The following is a 21802-nucleotide window of genomic DNA, read 5'->3' on the forward strand; positions in this document are numbered from 1 at the left end:
AGAAGGCTACTGATATGCGCTGTTGCTTCAGCATTTCCGTTCTGCATTGAATTGGTCCGCTCAATATTGGTTTTGCTCTCCTTCAGGTCAACGAGTGAATTGTACAAACACGTCACGGAAATGTGGTTGGTTATTTATTGATATTTGTTTATTTCTTTTAGTCTTTCAATGCCATACCTAGACATATAGCAGTTTAGAGTAAGGGGGGTAGGGTTCCTTAAGGGCATCACTCCACGAATCTGAGGTGGTGCGGATTTCAGGTGGAGAGTTTTCCTATACAGGATCGTAGATTATGGAAAGGTGGGTGATTCCGTTCATTTCTTCCTAATTGCCGTAAAAAACAGCCCGGAAGATACAGCTTCGGCTTCCGGCGCCCTATTTTCTACAACGAGTTCGATTGGAGCGCGCCAGCCGTGTGCACGCGCCGCATCTTCCAGGCTGTTTTTTTATGGTAATTAGGAAGAAATGGACGGAATCACTCACCTCTCCATAATCTACTATACCGTATACGAATACTCCACCTGAAATCCGTACCACCTCAGATTCGTGGGGTGATGTCTTTAAACGAACTCCTCATCAAATTTTCCCATCTGATGACCACATAGGACCGTAGGATGTGTGATTATAAACATTTTTCTAGGATTCAAAGCTACAGATGTCATTTCAACAAGGAAATGTTATCTGAAATTATTGATTGGTATAGGACATCAAAAGAGATCACATAACGTAGTAAATAATAATTAAGAAACCCTCTGACTGATATTAGGAGGTTTTCAGCTAACCTTTAACATGTAAGGAACAATATAAAGAAATTTTGAACTTTTCGACGCTTCTGGATTTAGGTTCTATGAAATGGAAACTATAGTGACTGTATCTGTTTGGTTACAACTGATCATCAACACAAATGTTCGACAGCTTGTTCTGAACAGTTTGTCACCATCCAGCTTGTTTCCATCGAGCTAAAAATAGATAGAGAGAAGATAGGGAAGATGATTTTGTTCTGTTTTTTTTTTACGAAAATTGGTAATGCAAATAAATGATACAATTTTACATAATACAACAATGTTATATGATACGATACAATAAATTTTCCTCGTTATCGCAGTTCAACGTCTCTTTTTTCCCCTTTCTAAGCTTCAGGCGTCCTTAATTGAGTTAAGCTGAGGTAAGCCCTTATCCTTAGTCAGTGCTGCTGTGGCAGCCGAGTATTCAGTGAACCATTGATGCTCTCTACTCGAGCCTGGAGCAGATCCAGACCAGGACACCTGGATTATCACTAGGATCAGGATTTCCACATCATATGACCCAGAATGTCTTTAGACCTTAAAGTAGCAGTGGGTCCAGTGTGGAAAACTTATTTTTATTAACCTCCTTACGTATATTAAGTGAAATTCATATAGAGATCAATCAACACAACGCACAACTCATATATACAAAGATTTGAAAGAAATGAAAGAAAAAACATTGTGGACAATGCCTAACCGAATCAACAAATATATAAACAAAATATTATTGTCACTAATCCTACGACTACAAACGATAACCTTTGATAGGCGTTGCTCGAATGTTCCTGCCGGAGTTCTGAAAAAAAACTGTATTTGGTACTGTTGTAAACGAAATAGATTCATTTATAACAGTATATGTCCAAATGGGAAGAATGCTAAAAGCTCCGGTCCTATTGGGCGTAACAGAATGCTAAGTATAAACGCTACAACATGCTTAAATTTTACGAAAGGGGAAAGAAAGGACAAAAAGCGGTATTTCGAGGCCTCAACGGAGCATAAAATCTTATTATCAGATTTATCAGAAAGTTCTTTCAGCTTTAAATGCTGCATTAAGTTTAGAGTTTACTGTAGTTGAACTGTTGTTGTCTCCTTGCCCGTTTTATACAAGCTTTCATAAGTTTACAGATCTAATATGGCGGACGAGTGTAGCGCAATCAGTAAGAGGTTCCGCTATGTCTGCATAATCGATCGGAGGTTCGAATCTGCCTCAGGGCTCACCGAGCCCTTCTACCCCCGCGGTCGATGGTACCAGAATTGTCTGGGAGGATAAAAACACTGACGTGACCCACCGGGTAACGCCCGCAAGTCAGCGTATAGGGTAGACATGCGTTCGTAAATCTCAAATAATTCTGGATTGAAGGAAGGCGGCGGTAGCGCATCTCAAGTGGATTGGCTAAGGACAGACACTTTATATAAGACAGAAGGATTTTTCAAGAACGCCTGCAAGATCACAGTGATATACGGTCGTTCGATTTTCAATTTTTAAATAGAAAAATTCTTTACTACGTTAAGGTTCGCATGATAAGGGATTTTCTGGTAGCTGAGATCAGCAACATGCTTAATTTTTTTTCACTGCACAGTTTGAAGGAGCACAAAAGAAATTAACAACAATATGTAAGAATTTTTTTCCTGTTTTAATTCACAGAGTATCGTAGGAAATTCCCCAGGATTTCCTACAACTGGATCTGAGACCTTAACCAAAACTGAGGAAAATGTGCTTATCACACCGTTACTCGGATGATTCCGGTGCAAAAATTTCGCTTAAAAAGTGAATATTTTCTGCCTAACTATCGATCTAAAAAGCGAAAAGTGGTTTCAGCGCATGGATCTTATCAAACTTATCTTCGTCGTTAAGGATGCGCTCAGATCCGCAAAGAATGCACCCAATGGAGTGTCAAAGTTAGGAAAAGTTAGGAAAGTTCTGTACGTACGCAGTGATGAAAAAATCTAAAATTTGGTGCTACCAGATAGAAGAAATTCTAACGATAGCAGATAGAACAGTGAATAAGGATAGAGTGTGCTAGTGTGTGTGTGTCTGTGTGTTGGTCAAGAAACCTGAAAACACGTGCCTTCGGCAGAACGTGGTGTGGTACGAGTTTGTAGTGACGAGGATGTGAACGATATGGATCGAACCGGCTGCGTGTCGACTGCTCGTGCGTAGCTGTCGTCGTCTGTTGACGCATCTTTATCTGAATCCTCGTCATCACTGATCACTAAACCAGAACCTGGAATGTGTTGTGCGAACATGCGGTGCTGGAAAGTTCACTACACATCTACAGTGCGCTCGAAATTTGGAGCATTGTGTGGAAGGCTGTGATTTTTGCGTTTTTTTCCTCTCTCGGTTACCACTTTCAAAACTACTGTGGGCTCTTCCACACTGTGCTCCACACTACTATCACATTTTCCAGGATTCTACTCCAGTGCTTGCTCACATGAAAAAAAGATGACGTCACAAAGAAAGTGAAGACAAGAAATTAGTAATTACCAATAATAGCACTAACAGTAACAGCTACATAACCAATTGAGAATACGTTTACATTCATATACGCCTTGCAATTATTAGTATTCAATCAATGTTTTCTTTCAAAAACTTTGTTAAAAACTAAAAATACTAAAAAAAAAACTCAAGAATCTATAAACAGAGGCAATCACGTGAGTAAATGCTACAGCTCACCTTCTTGAATCGCGTTCGTGTATAAGAAGTTCGGCTCGGCTTCTGAAATTTCCCAAATTTTTTTTGTGGAAATAAAAAATGAGGAGGAAAAAGAGGGAAGAGAAGCTATGACCGTAATTCATACCTTCCAGGTCAATATCAGCAAAATGTACTCCATTATCGTTACGAGCTGTACATCGATAACTACCGTAATGATGTTTTTCGACCCGTCGAATTTCTAACACATGCACACTATGGTACTGTCCAGAGACGGTTTGGGACTAAAATAAATGAAATTGGGATTCAACTGAAATCAGGCTAAATTTCCACCCACCTCCTGCGCATTTTACCTGAGTGAAGAAAGAAAAAAATGTTAAAAAATTGTGGCCTAAAATAATTTGAATAATTGTAATATTCTTCCTCTGAGAAACGCTCTTTCTCTATGAGGATTCTATTACCTTTAGAAGATTTTAGTAGGTGCCAAATTGAGGAATGTTTCTGGAAGGTTTCGCTCAAGATATTTTCACCTATGTGACGACAGAAATTGAAAAATCATCGAGTAAAATAATTAAAAGATTTGACCTGAGAAATCCCTGAAATTTTAACGGACCAGCTAGCATATTCTTAGGCTTCGCTAGCGGGGATATTTGCTCAAACGAAAAAAAGCTTATTTATGAGGTAATACTTTGTTTCCTACGGGGTTTTCACTTGCTTTTTTTGTTCAAAACAAACGATTTCTCGTAAATAGTGAAAAAACCGACTTTAAAAAAGATGATTGTGTCAAGAATCCTATTTATTTCTGGATCGTAATGATTTTCTTCTCTCATAACTGAGCTAAAACGTATATAGTTAGGTATGGAAATCAGTCAAGTATAAAGAGCCGCGCTTTTGTCCAAAATTTTTATTTTTCCTCCGTATATTGACATATTTTTATTAATATTTTTACTAACCGTAGCATAGTTGTCCGAGTCAAAGATCTGTTGTCCGTCCTTGTCCCATGTGACATCCGGTCTTGGCCATGATTCAGCTGTACATACAAGTCTGGCTAGACCACCGAGTGGAATTCGTACGGTTGGAGTTTTTGCCTGCATTAGTGGAGGAACTGGAAAGAAAAATCCTTTTTTTTCTGGAAAATTAGTCTCTGTCTCTTTGTGAAGATTCCTTTAATTCTGGACGATTATATATCACATGGGCGGGTGTGGCGCAGTCGGTTAGAGGTCCGTTGTAGCCACACGGTCGAGGGTTCGAAATCGCCCTAGTTCAACCAAGCCTTTCATTCCTCCGTGGTCGATGAACTGGTACCAGGCTTGACTGGGAGGATAAAAACACTGACTTGGTCATCTGCTGGCCCCCGCAAGTCATTGTATAGGCCAACACGCGTTCCAAAACCTCATCGATTACGAATTCCAGTAAAACGCATTGGCGCATCCCAAGTGGATTGATACGCCAGTGACTTTATCCTTTATCCTTTTTATATATCACATATTTTCCAGATTGAGTGGAGTTCCAAGAAGATCTGTGGTTTTTTCTGCTTCATCTGCACCAATCTCATCTCGTCCACTTCAACAATCTTCAAATTTTGATCATCGAAAATATTATTGCTGAATTCCTCGAGTTGGCTCCCTATGGAACGAACACCACATGACCCCCATCCTTGTTGTCTGCCGACTGCGATGTGAAGTACTCGCCCCGCAAACACGACAGAAAATTGAGTTTGTGCTCGTCTTGGACATATTCATTCGGACAATGAGGAGCGTTTTCGCTCTGAGGCACGTCAGAGGACGAACTTTTTGAAAAGCGATCGACTTCATACGAATCTTGTTACGGGTTCTCCGCTTATCGACGCCTATTCAAATGTTGCGCGTCTAGCGAAGAAACGTGCTTCTCTTTTTTTCCAAACAATTACATTCAGGGACTATTGCTGTGCCATTTCAGTTTTTTTTTTTCAAAGCGAATTTCAAATTATGGAAAAGTGAATAAGGCACTGAAAAGTGGCCTGAGCGAAAAACATAAAAGTTCTCACATATTTCTTGAAAAAGATTTTTATTTTCAAAGAAAAAGTTCAAATAATTTCAAGATATAATGAATTGCTCCTTTCAAGAAAATCGGTACTTGGCGGGAAAAGTGTGGAATCTTGGGGAACATCGCATATATTTTACTTATTTACATTATTACCATCCCTAGTCTATTCGAAAGTAATATTCGAAAAGATCGAAGCTGGAAAGAGCTCGTGTTCTGAAAAAGAGGGTGGCAGCAGATCCTCCACCTTTACCCACATAGCTTCTGAATTTCAGTTTTTTTTTTCAAATTTCTGCCCCAGTTATTTACCTTTTTTAAATTTCTAGTCTAGCTCTGAAAATTTTTTGGCCTCGCTCCCATTTTCTTAGTACCCTTACAACCGACCGGCGGCTAACGGAATAACAGAAAAAATAAGTCTTTCAGACTGCGCACAAACAAAAATCCACCGGGGCTTCATTACCTTCTTAAAAAGACTTTGAAAGATAAAGACATGAAAGAAACGGTCACTGAAGTTTTCCATTCCCGACCAGCGGCGAAATTTGCAGTTCCATGTATATACGGTAGATAAAAAAAAATTTAAAAAAAAGTTTAAAAGTTTTCTAATCACTTACATGTTACAAGCAGTTTAACCGTCCACGTTTCATCCGGAGGGATTCCGTTACTGGCCACACAAACGTATTCGCTCATATGTTTTCGATTCACTTTTGTCAGATGCAGGCTGGAACCGTGGAACACACTGGCTGAAACGGAAAAATCTATTGTTATAAGGTTTTTCCCTACAAATCGACCTACAATTGTCTGTAAATTTTATCAGTTTTTAATTCAATTTTTCTGAAACTTTAGTTCTCGACCTTTACTTATTATGGATACGAATCGGATTATCCTCGTTTTTGCTTTAAAAAAAGTAACTTAAGTAAGTAAAAAGCAGTAAGTAAGTATTAAGTAAGTACAAAAAGACTTGAGTAAGTCAAAAGCGAGGATGACTTACTCCTGGCTACTTTTGTCTTTGACTTTTCTTCTTTACTTTTGCTAAGACAGAGGGCAATAATGGTAATTTATCTAGCCTAAGTGCTGGATTTCAGGATTGAGGACGGCTAAGTTTTGAGATAATGATACAATCCTTACTTATGTTGATCTGCCACAAATAAGACTTGACTAAAACAAAAACATGAAAGGTGTGTGAAGAATGTGTAAAAAATAAAATTTATTTAAAAAAATAGAAAAAAGGCATAAAAAATAAAACTGAGGTTGAACAAAGTGCTGGGCATAAGATTACGGTATAGAATCAGTGTTCTGTTCGTTTTCATGCAAAAAAATTGAGGTTTACCTTCAAATAGGCTGTTTTCTTAATTTTATTTTAATCTGATTCTTAATATTCTACATATCCTACCAGTGAAATGCTCGTTTCACAAAAAAAAGCATAGACAGGATTTATTTACTCATTATTCAATTCATTTATTATATTAATTTGTTCACTATATTTATTATTTTTATCAGTAACTTCTTTTTTCACAGAGTCTCGTAGGAAACACTATCCAGAGATGGAAAAGAAAATCTCGTGACATCATATTTGCTTCGAAAAAAAAACTTGAAAGATCAAAACCAAACTTTGCAGTAACCACAGAACATTCCCACAAGGATCATAGCATGGATTTCAGTGCGTGTGAATAAGTTGAAGTGTAAATACCGCTAAGCTAAGTGTATGAAACATGAGGAGGGATGAAAAACATGGTTACAGGATGAAAAAATTGTTATTAACTGAGTCAACAATGAACTTGAACTGATTTTTTTTCCATCGAAGAGACCTTCATAAATATTTCCTTTTCTATTTGAACGAAGAAATAGTAGAAATAGTAGAAATATGTCGGCGGGTCATTAATTTTGTTCCGTTGTTTTCCAAGCAGAGAAAAAAAACACTAAACATTCGAAAATAACATGGAAAATCATTCAAAAACATCCTTTATCTCACGGATACCGAGGTTACGTAGCCATGCGTGAAAACTTCTCCGCTCCAGAATAAAGCACAGATTCCCACCTACCCTTGATACGGGCGCATTTAATTATTTAGAAACACAAATTATTTTCACAAGGCCGCATAAAATATTTTCTCCAGTTCACAACGTTAAATCCCCCAAAATTCCAGCAGCGGAACCGTTTCGAACCCTAATTTTAAGAGCCATACGAACCAATTACAGCTTCTCCTCGCTTTCTAATAATCTTCCAACCCCTTATCCAACCCTTTACTGCTAGCTACCAGCTAATGTTATTTTTGCGTAACGCCGGAGCGTATTGAGGATTAGAAACGATTGACCTAGCGCCCTCTCGACTGTCGCCACTAATTGACCATCTCCACAACCATATGGCATGGATTCTCCGAGTCAGTCCGAGATTGGATTAGATATCCACTTACGTTAAAGGAACAAATCAGGTGTGAGATTGGGAGGAGGGAACAGGAGAGGAGGTGATTCCGTCCATTTCTCCTAATGCCGTAAAAAACGGCCCGAAGATACCCTTCATTCGTTTTGGCGCACCATTTTGTACAGGAGGTTCGATTGGAGCGCGCCAGTCTTGTGCGGCGCCGCATCTTCCGGGCCGTTTTTTACGGCAATTAGCAAGAAATGGACGGAATCACCTCCACCTCCGTAGTCTCCCATCCCGTATACGAATACTCCACCTGAAATCTGCACCACCTCAGATTCGTGAGGTGATGCCTTTAACGTTATATTAACTTGAGCTTTAGCATGACATCCGGTTCTTTGTAGGACCCGCCGACCGCCGAATGAGTGAGAAATCCCTGAAAGCACAACGTTTCGACGATGGGTATTCGTCCGGCTGTATTGTGCCGATTTCGCCCCGAGGCATGTGGAATTTGAGCCGACCGAACATGCGTAAGCGGATTTGGGCGTCATAGAACAAATGGGAGCCTGAGAAAGTCTGGATTCAGCATGTAGTGTGGAAGTTTGAGGCCTACGAGCTAGGATGAGGTTGGGTTTTGAAGTTTTGAAGCAGAAATCGTTATTAGCTAACGTCTCCCACTCTGTAACTACCTAAAAGCACATACATCTGAATAGGGTCACTGGTCCTGGCTGGAATTTCAGATGAGCACCTCGAAACTCTCCAGATATCCTTATTTGGAGGTGTTTTCACCCAGTTCGTAGTTATAACCCCAAGAAGTGCAGTGAAGCCTAACAAAGATACTAATTCTTTAAAGATTTTTGCCCTAATAATTTCTAATAATATTTCTATTATTTGTGATTTTTTCATATTATTTATATTATTTCTAAGAAAAATTCTTCGTAGGGTAAATTGAGTTAGTATAGGAAGGACGCATCTTACGTGGGCCTTAGATGTGAAAAGAAAGCGACTCCCAGGTAATTTTTTCTTGTACTTTTTCTTGTACTACACATAGGTACAAGAAAAAATTCGAAAAAAAAATGAGCAGGAATAAAAATGGGCCCAGAGAACAATTCTCGCTCTAATAATTCGTTCTCGTGGATTTAAGACAATCAGTTTGTTCGTGAAATTCGACAGTTGCATAAAACTGATGAAACTGTCGAATTTCACGAACAATAAAATAAATTATTGTAATAAAAAATAAAATAAAATAAATATATCCTTAACCGTACGTAGTACTAGAAATTCCTTCCTGAAAAAGTTGCACCACTGAGATTCGATAAGATCAGCACCGTATCCATTCAAAATTTTGAGAAATGTCATTTTTTTTTCATGAATAACCAGGGAAATCTTCTGTTACTCCCAATTCTAAGACATATGACACAAGCTTTTCCGGATATGTAACCGAATCGTGCTGCTGAGCTTACCTCCAAATCCGGTGGCACCATTGTATCGGATGATCTGTTTGTCTTGGCGACGCCAGACCACCGTTGGCGTCGGATTCCCTTCCGCTTTGCATGTGAGCGTCACATTATGACCTTCACGAACCTCCACAGCTGACGGAGTTCCTCTGGAGACTGCTGGTGGTACTAAAATTTAGGATAGTTAGTGAACAAAGGAAAATCGAAAAAAATTCGGCTAATTTTTCACATCGAGTGCCCATTCAAAAAAAAAATGAATATTTGAACGGGACATGTGCCCCTCAGCTTATTCATATTGTTCTTAATCTAGGTGAACAACCCAGTGGTCGTACTACGACGATATAATTGTCCGATATAGACGTGCCTGGCGGGTGTTCCACAAAGAGGAAGCGATTACGCTTTTAAGGTGTTGTCATCACCTGTTACAGGCTTGGTTAATTATCCTCGGCTACAGCACTAATTATGGTCGGTTCGACCTCTTACCGCTATGAGGTAGCGAATTTCCCCGCAATCTCCCTGCCCCCTATAATTTGAAGTAGTGAGCTTGCGTATTGATATGGTAGGATGTTTTGAATGAAAATAACACCCGCCCCCTTTGCAAGGGCGGAAATCGAATGAAAGTCCTTTCTTTCTTAATAGATTTAGTCTTGTTATTCCTCTCTTCGCTTAGTTACTGTTTGTTACTAGGCCAAGGTTCTATTTTAATTTAGACACCTAAGATTATAACAGAGGACAGCAAAGAGAGGATCCATGAAAGTAAACAAAAACGTAAATAGCTTTTTTTTTCAAAGAAAACAACCTCAACCTCAAAATCTCAATCATTCCAAGACGTTTTTTGTACTTCTGCGTGATCCCGAAAACTCGTGAAAGTTTTCAGATTAGTCGATAATGATCTTAGAGATAAAATCTATATGCTTACAACGTCATAATCCAAACTTTTGTAACCTATTTAAAAAAAATTTCTTCACACATTTTCACCACCCGAAAAGCTTTTGAATTTTTGAGCATTGTAGTTGGCAAAATAGTAAAATAAATCGTATAAAAATTTAAAAAAAAATTAAAAACCATGAGAAATTTGTGTTAATTGTATGAAAATTACTCGAATATTCGAGTAACAGCTACCTATTCTATGGAATCTCGACGAAATCTCTCATTATCCGCCCAAGAAAACCTCTCCAACCAAACCGCATGAGCTCGGGTTTGCTTTAGAGTTAAAATTAAATTAATTTAATTAAATTATGAAACTACATATTACAACAGCTATATTAATTACATAAAATTACATAAAAGTAAAACTATCCATTTATTGTATTGGAAATTAATACTATTGGTTATTAAATTGATGTTGGAGGTGCAAAACGTGTACAGCAACATTGACACTATTCTAGAACTGACTACGTATGTCTACTGCAAAATTTAAATTTTATTTATTTATTTACGTGGCAATCCATGTGTTTACGCATGAAGCATACAAATTATCATTTTAGTATGCATTATACATTATTATTATTATTATTATTATTATTATTATTATTATTATTATTATTATTATTGTTATTATTATTGTTATTATTACTATTAGTACACAAACAACCACACGATATATATTTTTGTTTTCTTATTTATTTTATTCTTACTTATTTCCTTTAAGTCTTTCTTCCTATCGGAACTATTTACATTCCTGTGAGCTTGTTGTTTCGAAAGAAAAAACAACAACAACCTGCCCTTTGGTAATAACTAACCGCCACAAACCACTGCGCATCCAAATCCCGGAGTCAAACCGTGTTCGAAGTCGAACCCTACTTCACCTAGAGCTAAATAGAGAGCGCAGCACCTAATTACCACTAATAAGACGTTGTGACGTTATTATTTGTGTGACACACGCTGACTTACACGCAACGCAACGCAACAACAACCTCATACTAATTGAGAAGTCATACTAGACATAGTAGACTGAGTGCCAGGATCTCAAGATCCTTTAAAGTAGAAATAACTTCGAAACAAATCCGAATAAATTTCCCAGTAAGGCAATCAGAAATCCTTTATTCAAGAGCGTAAATCCCTTTAATTGAGCCGACTGCAGTTTGGGATTGGCGCTGCTCGGCTCCGGATAGCCCGGCACGATGATAGCGCCGTGTATCCAGAGGTGATTTATGGCATCGACCACGATTAGCATGCAAATAGAAATCTTCGTGCACTTGGTGACATTCTTTGTGCTATAGAGCACATTTTTGTGACATTAACGATCCCAGGATGTTATATCGGCTCAGCTGGATGTTCAGGATAATCGCCTAGTACCATTCACTAAAGTTATTTTTATTTTTATTTTTTGGCAACGGCAACTAGGAAGTCCCTATATGGCTACAATTTTTCAACAACTCCCTGCAAACCATCAGTCCGAAACATTGAAAAAAAATCCTTGTTTCCATCCAGAAAAACGCCGAATAGCTTCTCGATCCACTTGAACGCCCACAAATGCGAACAACCATTTAGAAGAATGTATGTACTTTTTCCAAGACATTTCTGGAATCCTTCCTTAATGACCTCTTCTGACGAAGCTTCGATAATTCCAAATTTTTCGAATAAATGGAGAAAAAAATGCATCAGAAGACCATTCAAATGAATAAATGTGTGGGCGATGTGAATGAAGAGATCTCGAGGAGATTTAGCCAAATTGTTCAAATTTTTGGACAATTTACCTCCATATGTCAGTTAAAACAGACAATGCAATTTGTTAACTCGTAAAAAAAAACCTACCTCAATTAAAATGTTTTTTTTTCCGCGTTGGAACCTTCTAAACAATTTTCTTAGGAAGAAAAACTCGTAGAGATCGTAGCTGAGAATAGAGGAACATAGCATAATTAATAAAATTATTCAGTTGAAGTTAAGAAAAACTTTTTGAAAAATTTTAAAAAAATTAAAATCAAAATTAATAATTACTGGAGATTTTAAATTCTTCCGAAAAATTCACCTTGCTAGAGTTGTTCGTCCGCTAGAAAAATACGGCTGATTACTGGCTTAAAAATGTGTTTTTGCAGAAATAATATCAGATAATTTCTAAAAATGATGGTGTGTTCATATAAATCGTTTAAAATAAATTTTAAAAAATGGAAATAATGTCAAAATAAATGAATGTATGTGTGTATGGGATACGTATTGATTGTCAATGATCCTGAGTCATATAGATTTCTCGGAAACGGGTATTTCATCGCTTTTTTTTCGCTATCATAACAAGAACCACTTCATATAACGTTTACGTCGTTATTATCCAGTGATTACCAGTTCATCGGGATCCGAGTTTGAATGGGGCACGAAATCTCTACCGTACCCCGCCATGGGTAGAGGTTGTGAATGGTTCCGACGATTGTTGTGACCCTGTGAGAGTTTTAAGCACATTTCACCTCACGAACTATGTACAAACCTTTGATGTCCAGCTCAGCAGTGGCGCTCAAAACAGGATCGGCATTCACTTGGCACGAATAGTTCCCACGATCGGTCTCCTAGATGTGAAAAAGTGTCATATTTCTATTAGAAAACATCAAGAAATTGAGCTCGAAGTTAGTAGAACAACAACTATAAAAATAGAGCCGCCAAGAAATGTTTTCAGTTCAAATTATATGTGAAAACAAAAAAAAAACAAAGCAAAAAAAAAACAGAAAATAGAAAAATATAACAATATATGGGAAAATATGGAAATTTCTGTGAGCACTCGCTGGGACTGTATCGTTTTCTTTTTTTCAAAAATATATGAGAAATTTCCGAATAAGCTTCAAAGAAAAAAAAAACAAAATTCTGAAAATGAGGTAAATAATTGTCAGGAAACGTATCAAGAAAGTTTCTCGCTACGTTAAACAACAATTGTTTATATAAAAAGCTGAAGAGAAACAAACCTGCACGTTTTTGATCGTCAATATCCATTCGTTGTTAAGCGGTCCCATTTTAGACTTCAACTCGAATTTTTCTTTTTGTCGAAAAATCTACAAATATTCAGCTTATAAACTGTGTGGGTGATAATGTTTATGCAGCTTACAGTTTCCTCATTTTTCCGGCAAATGTTCGATTTGTTTCCAAGACCTAATCCAAGAGAACACTAATTTTTCTGGAAAACAGTGGAGAAATGCTTTGGAAAGCAGCAAAACAATGTTTTCGAAATTTCTACCGGTACATGCTTGAGGTCTTCAAAATATAGTGATCGATTTCTTAGTGTTTATACTTAGTGTGAGCGAAATCCCTGTATAAGTTAGTGGAAGATTTTTTCTTTCCTGGATTACGTAACTTTAGAATTTTTAGGAACCTCTAAGCAGCAATCAGTATTTGCTCATTGTATTGTATTAATATTTAAAATCCTTGCTAAAACTCTTCAGCAGAGCTATGTATGGATTGAAACCTTTGTTTTCTTCGGGAGAAAAAAATCTTTGATTACCCATTTATGTAAAATATATGAATCTATTTTTCTGTACAAACAGTACAGAAGAAACAGTTTAAGGTTTTTATACTGGAATTTTGGTGCATCGTAGCAGTATAAGGTCCGATTACCAAGTAATAGTTCTGTCAACTTAGGATCTTACTGTGTAAGGTCATATGTTAGTTGGTTAAAGATTAAGGTGTTAAGGGTTCACCCCTTAACACAGCCGTTTTCCTCTTTCCTATGGTTACGTTAAAAAAGTAAACATCATCTCAATAGCAGCTTTACTTAACAGAAGCGGAAAAACTAAGAAGTGATTGCAACGCAGCGTACTGTACTTCGCGTACTGTAGCAGTTGTCCAATTATACAGTAACCATCGCAATATCGACCAAGAAAGAATTTTTTTTCCCAGGAAAAAATACTACAACTCAGTATAATTGTTAGTAATAGCGCTGAAAACGGTTTACTGTAACATAAAAACCAAACATAGCAGCAACCCCCACCTTTTCATCAAAGGAAATTAATCGTGGCGGTGTACTTGCTCTCACAAATGCTACCTGAAAGAAAAAACAATTTTTTTCGTCGGAAGAAATAAAAAGGATTAGGAAAAAAACCGATGATAAACGGAAAATTTACCATATGTTTGCCCAGATTGTCGACTTTACACGTGAAATCAACATCCTGGCCTAGTAGGGCTACAGTATCGCCCATAGAGTCGTCCAGAATTACAGGTGGCGCTTGCCGAGTGCATACTAAAAATGAGATCTTCTTAAACAGCATTCTCTTAGGTATAGGTGCATTTTGAACACTTCTTTTACATCGCGTTATTGAAGAAATTGGTAGACGAGAACCGGTCCCTAAGGTAACACTAATCATCCAATCAAAGATTATTCGCCCAGACTGCGAGTTAACAGCCATAGAAATATATTTTTGGTATGTCGTCTTGTGCGTTTTCTGATCTTAATCGTAGTCTTGACTGACTACAGTTCTAAGAATATTTTTGGTATCCAGATGATCCTTGAGATGGACAATCCACATGAATTCTATATACTTAGAGAGGTTACCAAAGACTGGATGATCAGTGTCGCAAGGATTTCCACAATTTCCAGCCTCAATCCGATATATTCTTCTGGTAAAATTTTAGTTTTACAATTAGAGCTCACTGCCAGGATATTTTCCTTCCTTGAGCTCTTGAATCTTCTGAGGTATTCTTTATTCGCCTTTACTTTTTCCAGATGAAATTATTGTTATTAATTACGTAATTATTTTCTGGTGTCAGGTCATACGAACTCCATAACTGACTTCTGAATCACCTTCGCCTCCTCGCTTCTTTTTCCTCACTGCTCTCCCGTCATCCAACGAAACAAATCCAGGAAAAAAAACCCGAATCATATACTATGAAGTGCTTGTGTATTCAGCGATGGAGTGGCGAAATTCGATACCGGAGGGCGTTTTGAAGAGATCCATACCAATCTCAACATCAAAATCCATTTTTAGAATGGAATTGATTGAATGATGCGGATTCGTTGAACAAATAAGAAAAAATATTGAGGAACGACTTATTCTGTATATAAATAATAAATAGTGATTCAATTAACAAAGATAGGAGGGCAATTTACTCAGGAATGATGAGGAAAATAATGAGGAAAAGAGTTTTATTTGCTTGAAATAAATGTATTACTAGTTATATTATACTACATTATATTTTATTATTTATATTTGCAACATGGAATATTTTCTGTTCTAAATCTCGAACTAATGATGTCAAAAAATTAAAAGAATTTCATAGGAGCAACGTACTGTAGTCACCAATCAATATTTTTCCGCTAAGAAAAAAGAAGAAAAAGAAAGAAAGAAGAATTTCACAAGAAATCTATGTTTTATTGTGCAGTTTCACAGAAAAAAATGCACGAGGACAGACTAAAACTGCATAAATCATAGAATTCTTTCGATTTTTAACATTTATGACTGAGTGAATTTATAAATTATTAGATTTTGATGCAGATGAGGATTTTCAACGTAAGAAAGAAGACAGATTGACGCAACTTCAAACATATGAAAAGCACTGCATGTTTCGCCTTTTAAAAACAAAAACTACAGTAATATTTGTTTTTTGGATGAAATCCTTTTACTATGAAGCACACAAAACTTTTCCTATCTCATCTGCTTAGAATTTTCTATTTTTTTTTTGTTTTCTTTCTTTCAATTTGATCGTTTTTTTCTTTTTCTTTTCTGGCTCGAAGGTTCATATTTGCATCACAGTCTAATTTATTTACACTACCCTGAAGGATGTGGAAATTACTGGAACTTCAGCGGTAAAACATCATCTCACTAAAATTTATATATGGATTATATATGGAAAAGTATGGGACACAACTGAATATTTATAATCGAATAATAATTCTTTGGCAGTAAGCAAGTTTAATGTGAAAGGACATTCTCCAGGGTTGTTTTTTTTTGTAGACAAGTAAACAAATAATAAGAAATAAACAAACATCAAATATAAACACTGTTTTCTACTTCTTTTCAATTTGATGGGGTATTAGAAATTTGTGATTTGTGAAAAAATCACATACTGGATCATTTTATCTTCCTCTGCCTCAGTCCTTACACTCCTCTTCTCTTCTCCTTTTTTTTTCTTTTATTCGAGTTTCAGTTCCCCAAGAGAACTGAGATTTGGAGAGTTTGCCCGGAAGAGTAAGAAGGGAAATCCTAGTCGATTCACTTAAAACATTAATGTTACTGAAGAAAATTATGTACTCATCTTAAGGTGCCGGAAGAAGGTCAAAAAATTGAATTATTCATGGCCCATGGCAAGAAGAAGGTAAGAGGATACGAGGACTGAGAACCTTACGCCTAATAAGGGCAATATGGGACCCTACGCGTAGGTCACATGGAAAGTTTTTCTTTGGAGAACCACAGATAACGGAAAAATAGTAAAAAAATAACACCAGCAGTGGTCTGAATTCAATTATAAAAATAGCAACTAAATATTTTCTGGATTTCGCAAAATAACCTGGTGCAGCTGAAAAAAAGCCTGGAGTACACAACTCTTGGATGTACTAAACCTTCTAGGAAAATCTTCTTCTTCTCGGTTATAATTAAAGGCAGAGACCTACACATATGTATATGTATGAAATTATTAAATAATTAATGTACTTCATTAGACGGAAAACTCAATATTAGGACGTAAGCCTAGTTAGTTACATATTAGATGCGGGAATTCACTAGCATTAGTTAGGACGTCAGGAAAATAAAGAAATCTCCGGGATCAAAACGGTAGCCATTCAAAAAAGAATGAAAAAGAACTAAATTTGAGGACTTATTGAAAACGTAAGTTTTCTTGCCATAAACATTTAGAAAAAAGAAGGGAAAATCGAATTTGGAAATTCATTGCTCTTCAAAATGTTTGTTTCTAGGATCTAAACTGATTAGGAGATCCGGAATTCAAATTCTGTGGAGATATTTTCATAAAATACTAGCTGTAAAGATTTACAAGAATGCGTCCAAAACCCCAAGAAATCCCTGAAATTTCCTAAGCCGTTAGAAAAAAAAAATAAAAAAGAAGAACAAAATTTAAAAAAAAATAGAAAAAAATGTGCTCCAGTCGTAAAGAGCTGAGGTTCCATTACAATTCACCTGTGATATAATATTTTAGAAAAAAGTGTCGTGGATTATATTATGTATACACAAATATATAAAGAGAGATTAAAATAAAATTTAAACTTTCTAACAATGTACAGTAATTGGTACAAAAATCTTACTTTAGTTCTATAAAATAGTGTTTAATGTAATAAAACTAACAAAAAAACCCTTTATTTCTAATAATATAACCTATTAATATTATTAAAAATCTAATAATAACAATAATAGAAAATAAAAGTGGGAAAAAATTAAAAAATATAAAACCAACATAAATCTAAAATTTAACCTTCTTCTATACGAATTTGTTGTATCCAGTGTTTTCTTCTTCTTCTTTTTTTTCAATTTCTACCATATCCATAGAATCACAGCTCTTTATGAATGGAGCACATTTTTTTCTACTTTTTACTTTGTTTTTCTATATTTTTTCTAGCGGATAGCGGAGCGGATTGTTTTGGGATATTTTAGGGATTTTTAGGGTTTTTTTTTCCTCAGTTCATCCCTGTACGTTCAAATGAATTTCTACGTCACCACGAAATCATAAAGTTCGTGCAATCCGCGGGTGAAAATTGTTATCGAGTGCTTCGACACACACCCACGCACCCGCACACACGCAGATGTGTGTTGGAAGTGGTTTTTGGAGGCTCGTGCCCCGCCGTCACCGACGACGGCGGTCGGTCGGGCGGGCGCGGTCGAGCAGCGACCGACAACGACGTCGGTCGTCAGCCGACGTTGGTGGTGGTGGTGGATAAATGAATCGGCAAATTGGAAATTGCCGCCGGCGATAGCGTTCCGCTCTTCGAAAAGCGATCACTAAGTGCTGCTGGTGGTCGATGACTAACTGGCTTAAGGTCATCTCATCAACTATATAGCGTATGGGTATGTATGGGTAGATGAAGGGAAGACCGAGACGCAGAGCAGTACAGCTGTATCGTTGACGATTTTACGATTATTTAGTGCTATACGCGTCGGCTGACAATTGCCACCATCTAATTTTAGTCGACCATCCATAAATACTAGCAAGTATTAGCGTAAATTAATACATATTCTATAAGAAATTCATTTAAGCTAGCTGTGAATAGGCCTTGGATTACTGTTTTATTACTTGATTACTTTTTTACTTGATTTTTATTACTTTTTTATTACTTACTTTTTATTTTACTTTTTATTTTCCAAAATTTTTCTTATTACTTGATTTTGAGGAGAACAGAGAACTACTTTCAAAGCATGCTAAAATCCCTATCAAGTAGCATTTAGAGAGAGAGATTTTTTCATTTCCGATGAGAAAAGGAGGGAAAAATAACGAATATTGATGATTTTTCAGGATTTATATGCTCATTTGAGAATTTCTTAGACAGCTATGGATCAAAAAAAAAGTGCAAATGTTACTAATTAATGTATAAACACGATTACAACCATATCATGAACTAAAGGAACATTCCAGAAAAGTTATAATCAAATAGAAATGGAAATGATGGTAATTTCCTATGTCTGGAGTTCGTCCAGAAATAGATTAACCCGTAATAGTTTTTCTATTGTACTTCTATCTCTAGAATTTTCTAGAAAAATGCCAAACGCTGACGGTGTCGTCAAATACGAAAATACGGCAGCGATTCGGGAAAATTATCGAAATACATCCACTGGGGGGAAATGAATGTCACTTTGCGATTCCTCACAGTTATTTAACTTTTCCTACTTTTTTATTTGAATTAATCCAGAAACAATGTCCCGGTTCTGTTACAAATCTTTGTTGTTCTATGGTCTTTTTTTCTGGAAATTCGAACACGCCAAACAGCAGCAGCAGCGAGCAAACCAGAATGTGCATTGATGTGACACGGATATAAAAATACGATGCACCGCTAGTTTCGGTTGTTTTTCGTCCACGTAAGCCAAAATGATAACAGAAATCACGAATGTTTACCTGTTTCATGTGTTTTACGGGATTTTTTGTTGTCCACTCAAGTGCTGCACATTTATTTGGGAGAAAGATTCTGGACCGAGAAAACAACACCAAACAAATCAGCTTTCACCAACGTTGGATAATAAAAAGAATTTTTTCCGCTGTACTATTCTTTAATTTCTCTTCGCAAGCGCTTGAAATTCCCAATTATGCACAGTTTTTCAGGATAATGGATTAACGGAAATGTCAAGAATGAATAGAATCAGCAATTAACATTGGTAAAAAGGAAGTTAATCTAAGTCACTGGCGTATCAATCCGCTTGGGATGTGCCACGGGATTCGACTGCAAGCTGCAGGTGAATTTATTGGTCCTTAATTCGTGAACGTCGTAAAAAAAAAACACCCAAAAAGCGTGGAAGCAGTGATTTATTAACAGATACGTTTTTCTGGATTCAGCGCGTCTCTTCGTAGATTTGAAAGAAAAATCTATTTTAACGGTGCTATGTCGCAAAAAAAAACCATCTCTCATCAGATACCACCACAGTAACGACGTCCAGAAAACAGCTTTTCAATAGAGGAGCAGGAATAATTTTCAACTACAACAAAAGAGGTAAAAAAGCGTAAAAGTAGTAGTAAAAGCAATTAAAAATATTCAAAAAATTTTTCATTCACAAAAATTCCAGAAAAAAAAAACGCGGAAGTCCTCCCTATGCCCTTAATTTGAATATTAAAAGAAAATAGAAGAAGAGAAATAGAAAGTGTAATGGGAATTTATTTTCCAAATAAGAGAAGAAGACAAGTGAGACTTTTTTCTTTGAAAAAGTGATTAGTTTTCCTTTGTTGGAGGTAAAAATGACAGGGAAATCCTTAATTCGGGAAAAAAATCGTAAAATTTTGCTTAAGGATGGAGGGAGACAAGAACAAGGAGGAATCGTTGAGGTGTTTGAGCAAAATTTATCGAGAAAACTCAAAAAATCTAATAAATGTACAATTAAGTTGTAGTAAGAGAAGGTGATGAGCGGCAACCAGTTAGGAATATCATAAAGTCCGGCTTAGTATTGTTATTTAAGTACATTAATGTGAAATAGTAAGTTTTCCTTACCTAATCGCTTATAAGTCCTGTGGTTCGTTTAGGTTGTAAGAATTTTGTATAAAAATTAGCTATTTTAAAAAAGTTATGCTCGGAATGGGAAATTTCTATTACTTATCAGCAAAATCAAATATATTTACTGGCAGAAATCTCACACGGGAAATTTACGAGGAAATTAAAACAACTTTGGAAAAATTTCGCAGCTTTCATCTGCGGACTTGACCAGCATAGAAAAATCTTTCTTATTCTTTTTATTTTTTCTCCCATCTGAATCTACTATGAACATCCTAACTCTTCCATAAAAACCACGTAAGAAAAACCACCAAGTAATGCGAGGAACGTTACGGGTGCTTTAGCGGGAAAAAATTGAATGCGATGCAGAAAAAAAGGCTAGAAGAAAAAAAACGCTATCTCATCAATTGAGAATCCTCTCAATTCTCGAAGCACATAAATTCGAATCAAGCTTCTTCAATTTAAACTAAGCGCTTGATTTTAAACCCGTTCGCACAAAGAGGACCTATTGAGAACTCAATTATTCCAGGGAAAAAATTCGTCTGGGCACGAGAAGAAGAGGAGGAACGTTTCTGAGAACATTTAAGGGATTTATGGATTGTCCTAAGTGCTAACGATACTTACCGTTGAAAATTTGACATAGTAATGTCGGGAACATAAGAATTGAGGAATCGGTCATGAAATGATGAGGATGATGGTACTCAGATCGGTTGAGGGAGGAGGACTGATGGCCGTCGAGGAATCAGTGCTTGGTGGCTGTCGATTTATTAAGCCGTATTCATCGACGGTCTCTAGGGTAAGGGGGGCGAAAAGTAACAGAGTTATACGGGGCAGCGAGAAGCGGAGGTCAAATCCCATCACATTCCACTTCTTCATCCGAAACTCTTCCATCTGGATGGAATGTTTACGAAACTAATGAGCACTAGCCTCACTGAGGCACACTAATTGCGACCTTAGTTAGGCTTAAGGAGTTCCCGAGTGGTGGTGGTGGTGGTGGTGGTGGTGAAGTGCTTGTTGACGTAGTCGGTCGCAATTGAAATTCACTTGAAATGGATGACATAGGGAGAGAGATATATATAGTAGTACAGCACTGGATTTCCAAGGAAAAACAACGGATCAGAGCCCGGAAAATCGTATTAGGGATAAGGGCGTTGAGTTCCTTAAGCGATCTATGGATCATTTAGGAATAGAATTCACATAAATTACAACTAACCTGATAGTTTTGCTAACAAACAAGCGGACAGCAAGAGTAGCATCGGAGCAATGTGTTTGCGTTCTGGAGCACCAGGTGCTAATAAGAGCGGACGACTGGGCGTGGCCTACGCCTGGCCCCATCTCGTTTCTGCTCGGATACCACCAGCGTCGTCGACGCGACGAGCGTTCGCATGCAGCTAGAACGGTTTCGATTTGCCTTCCGGGATCAGTACATGGATCATCAAATCGATCAATAATTTTTGTGTGTGTTTCACGCTTCATTAAG

At 36.9% G+C, this 21802-nt stretch overlaps 1 protein-coding gene across 2 annotated transcripts in view; it reads right to left on the reverse strand.

Annotated features, from left to right (window-relative positions):
* RB195_004371 (uncharacterized protein) overlaps nucleotides 1–15070 on the reverse strand; it is a gene marked incomplete at both ends in the record, with an annotated part of 37993 nt that extends 22923 nt beyond the window's left edge. The window contains 11 exons of one of the 2 annotated variants that reach the window (XM_064182188.1): nucleotides 2841–3010; nucleotides 3460–3501; nucleotides 3584–3719; nucleotides 4389–4540; nucleotides 6069–6197; nucleotides 9279–9440; nucleotides 12694–12772; nucleotides 13163–13249; nucleotides 14182–14235; nucleotides 14315–14430; nucleotides 14992–15070. In XM_064182188.1, coding sequence (XP_064033456.1) covers nucleotides 2841–3010; nucleotides 3460–3501; nucleotides 3584–3719; nucleotides 4389–4540; nucleotides 6069–6197; nucleotides 9279–9440; nucleotides 12694–12772; nucleotides 13163–13249; nucleotides 14182–14235; nucleotides 14315–14430; nucleotides 14992–15070 — 1206 coding nt within the window. Of the gene's footprint in view, nucleotides 1–2840; nucleotides 3011–3459; nucleotides 3502–3583; nucleotides 3720–4388; nucleotides 4541–6068; nucleotides 6198–9278; nucleotides 9441–12693; nucleotides 12773–13162; nucleotides 13250–14181; nucleotides 14236–14314; nucleotides 14459–14991 lie in introns of those variants that run through there. The other variant, XM_064182186.1, reaches the window with a different exon arrangement.
* Between the last annotated feature and the right edge of the window lie 6732 nt (nucleotides 15071–21802).

This window comes from Necator americanus, chromosome I (genome assembly GCF_031761385.1).
Source record: "Necator americanus strain Aroian chromosome I, whole genome shotgun sequence".
Lineage (NCBI taxonomy): Eukaryota > Metazoa > Nematoda > Chromadorea > Rhabditida > Ancylostomatidae > Necator > Necator americanus.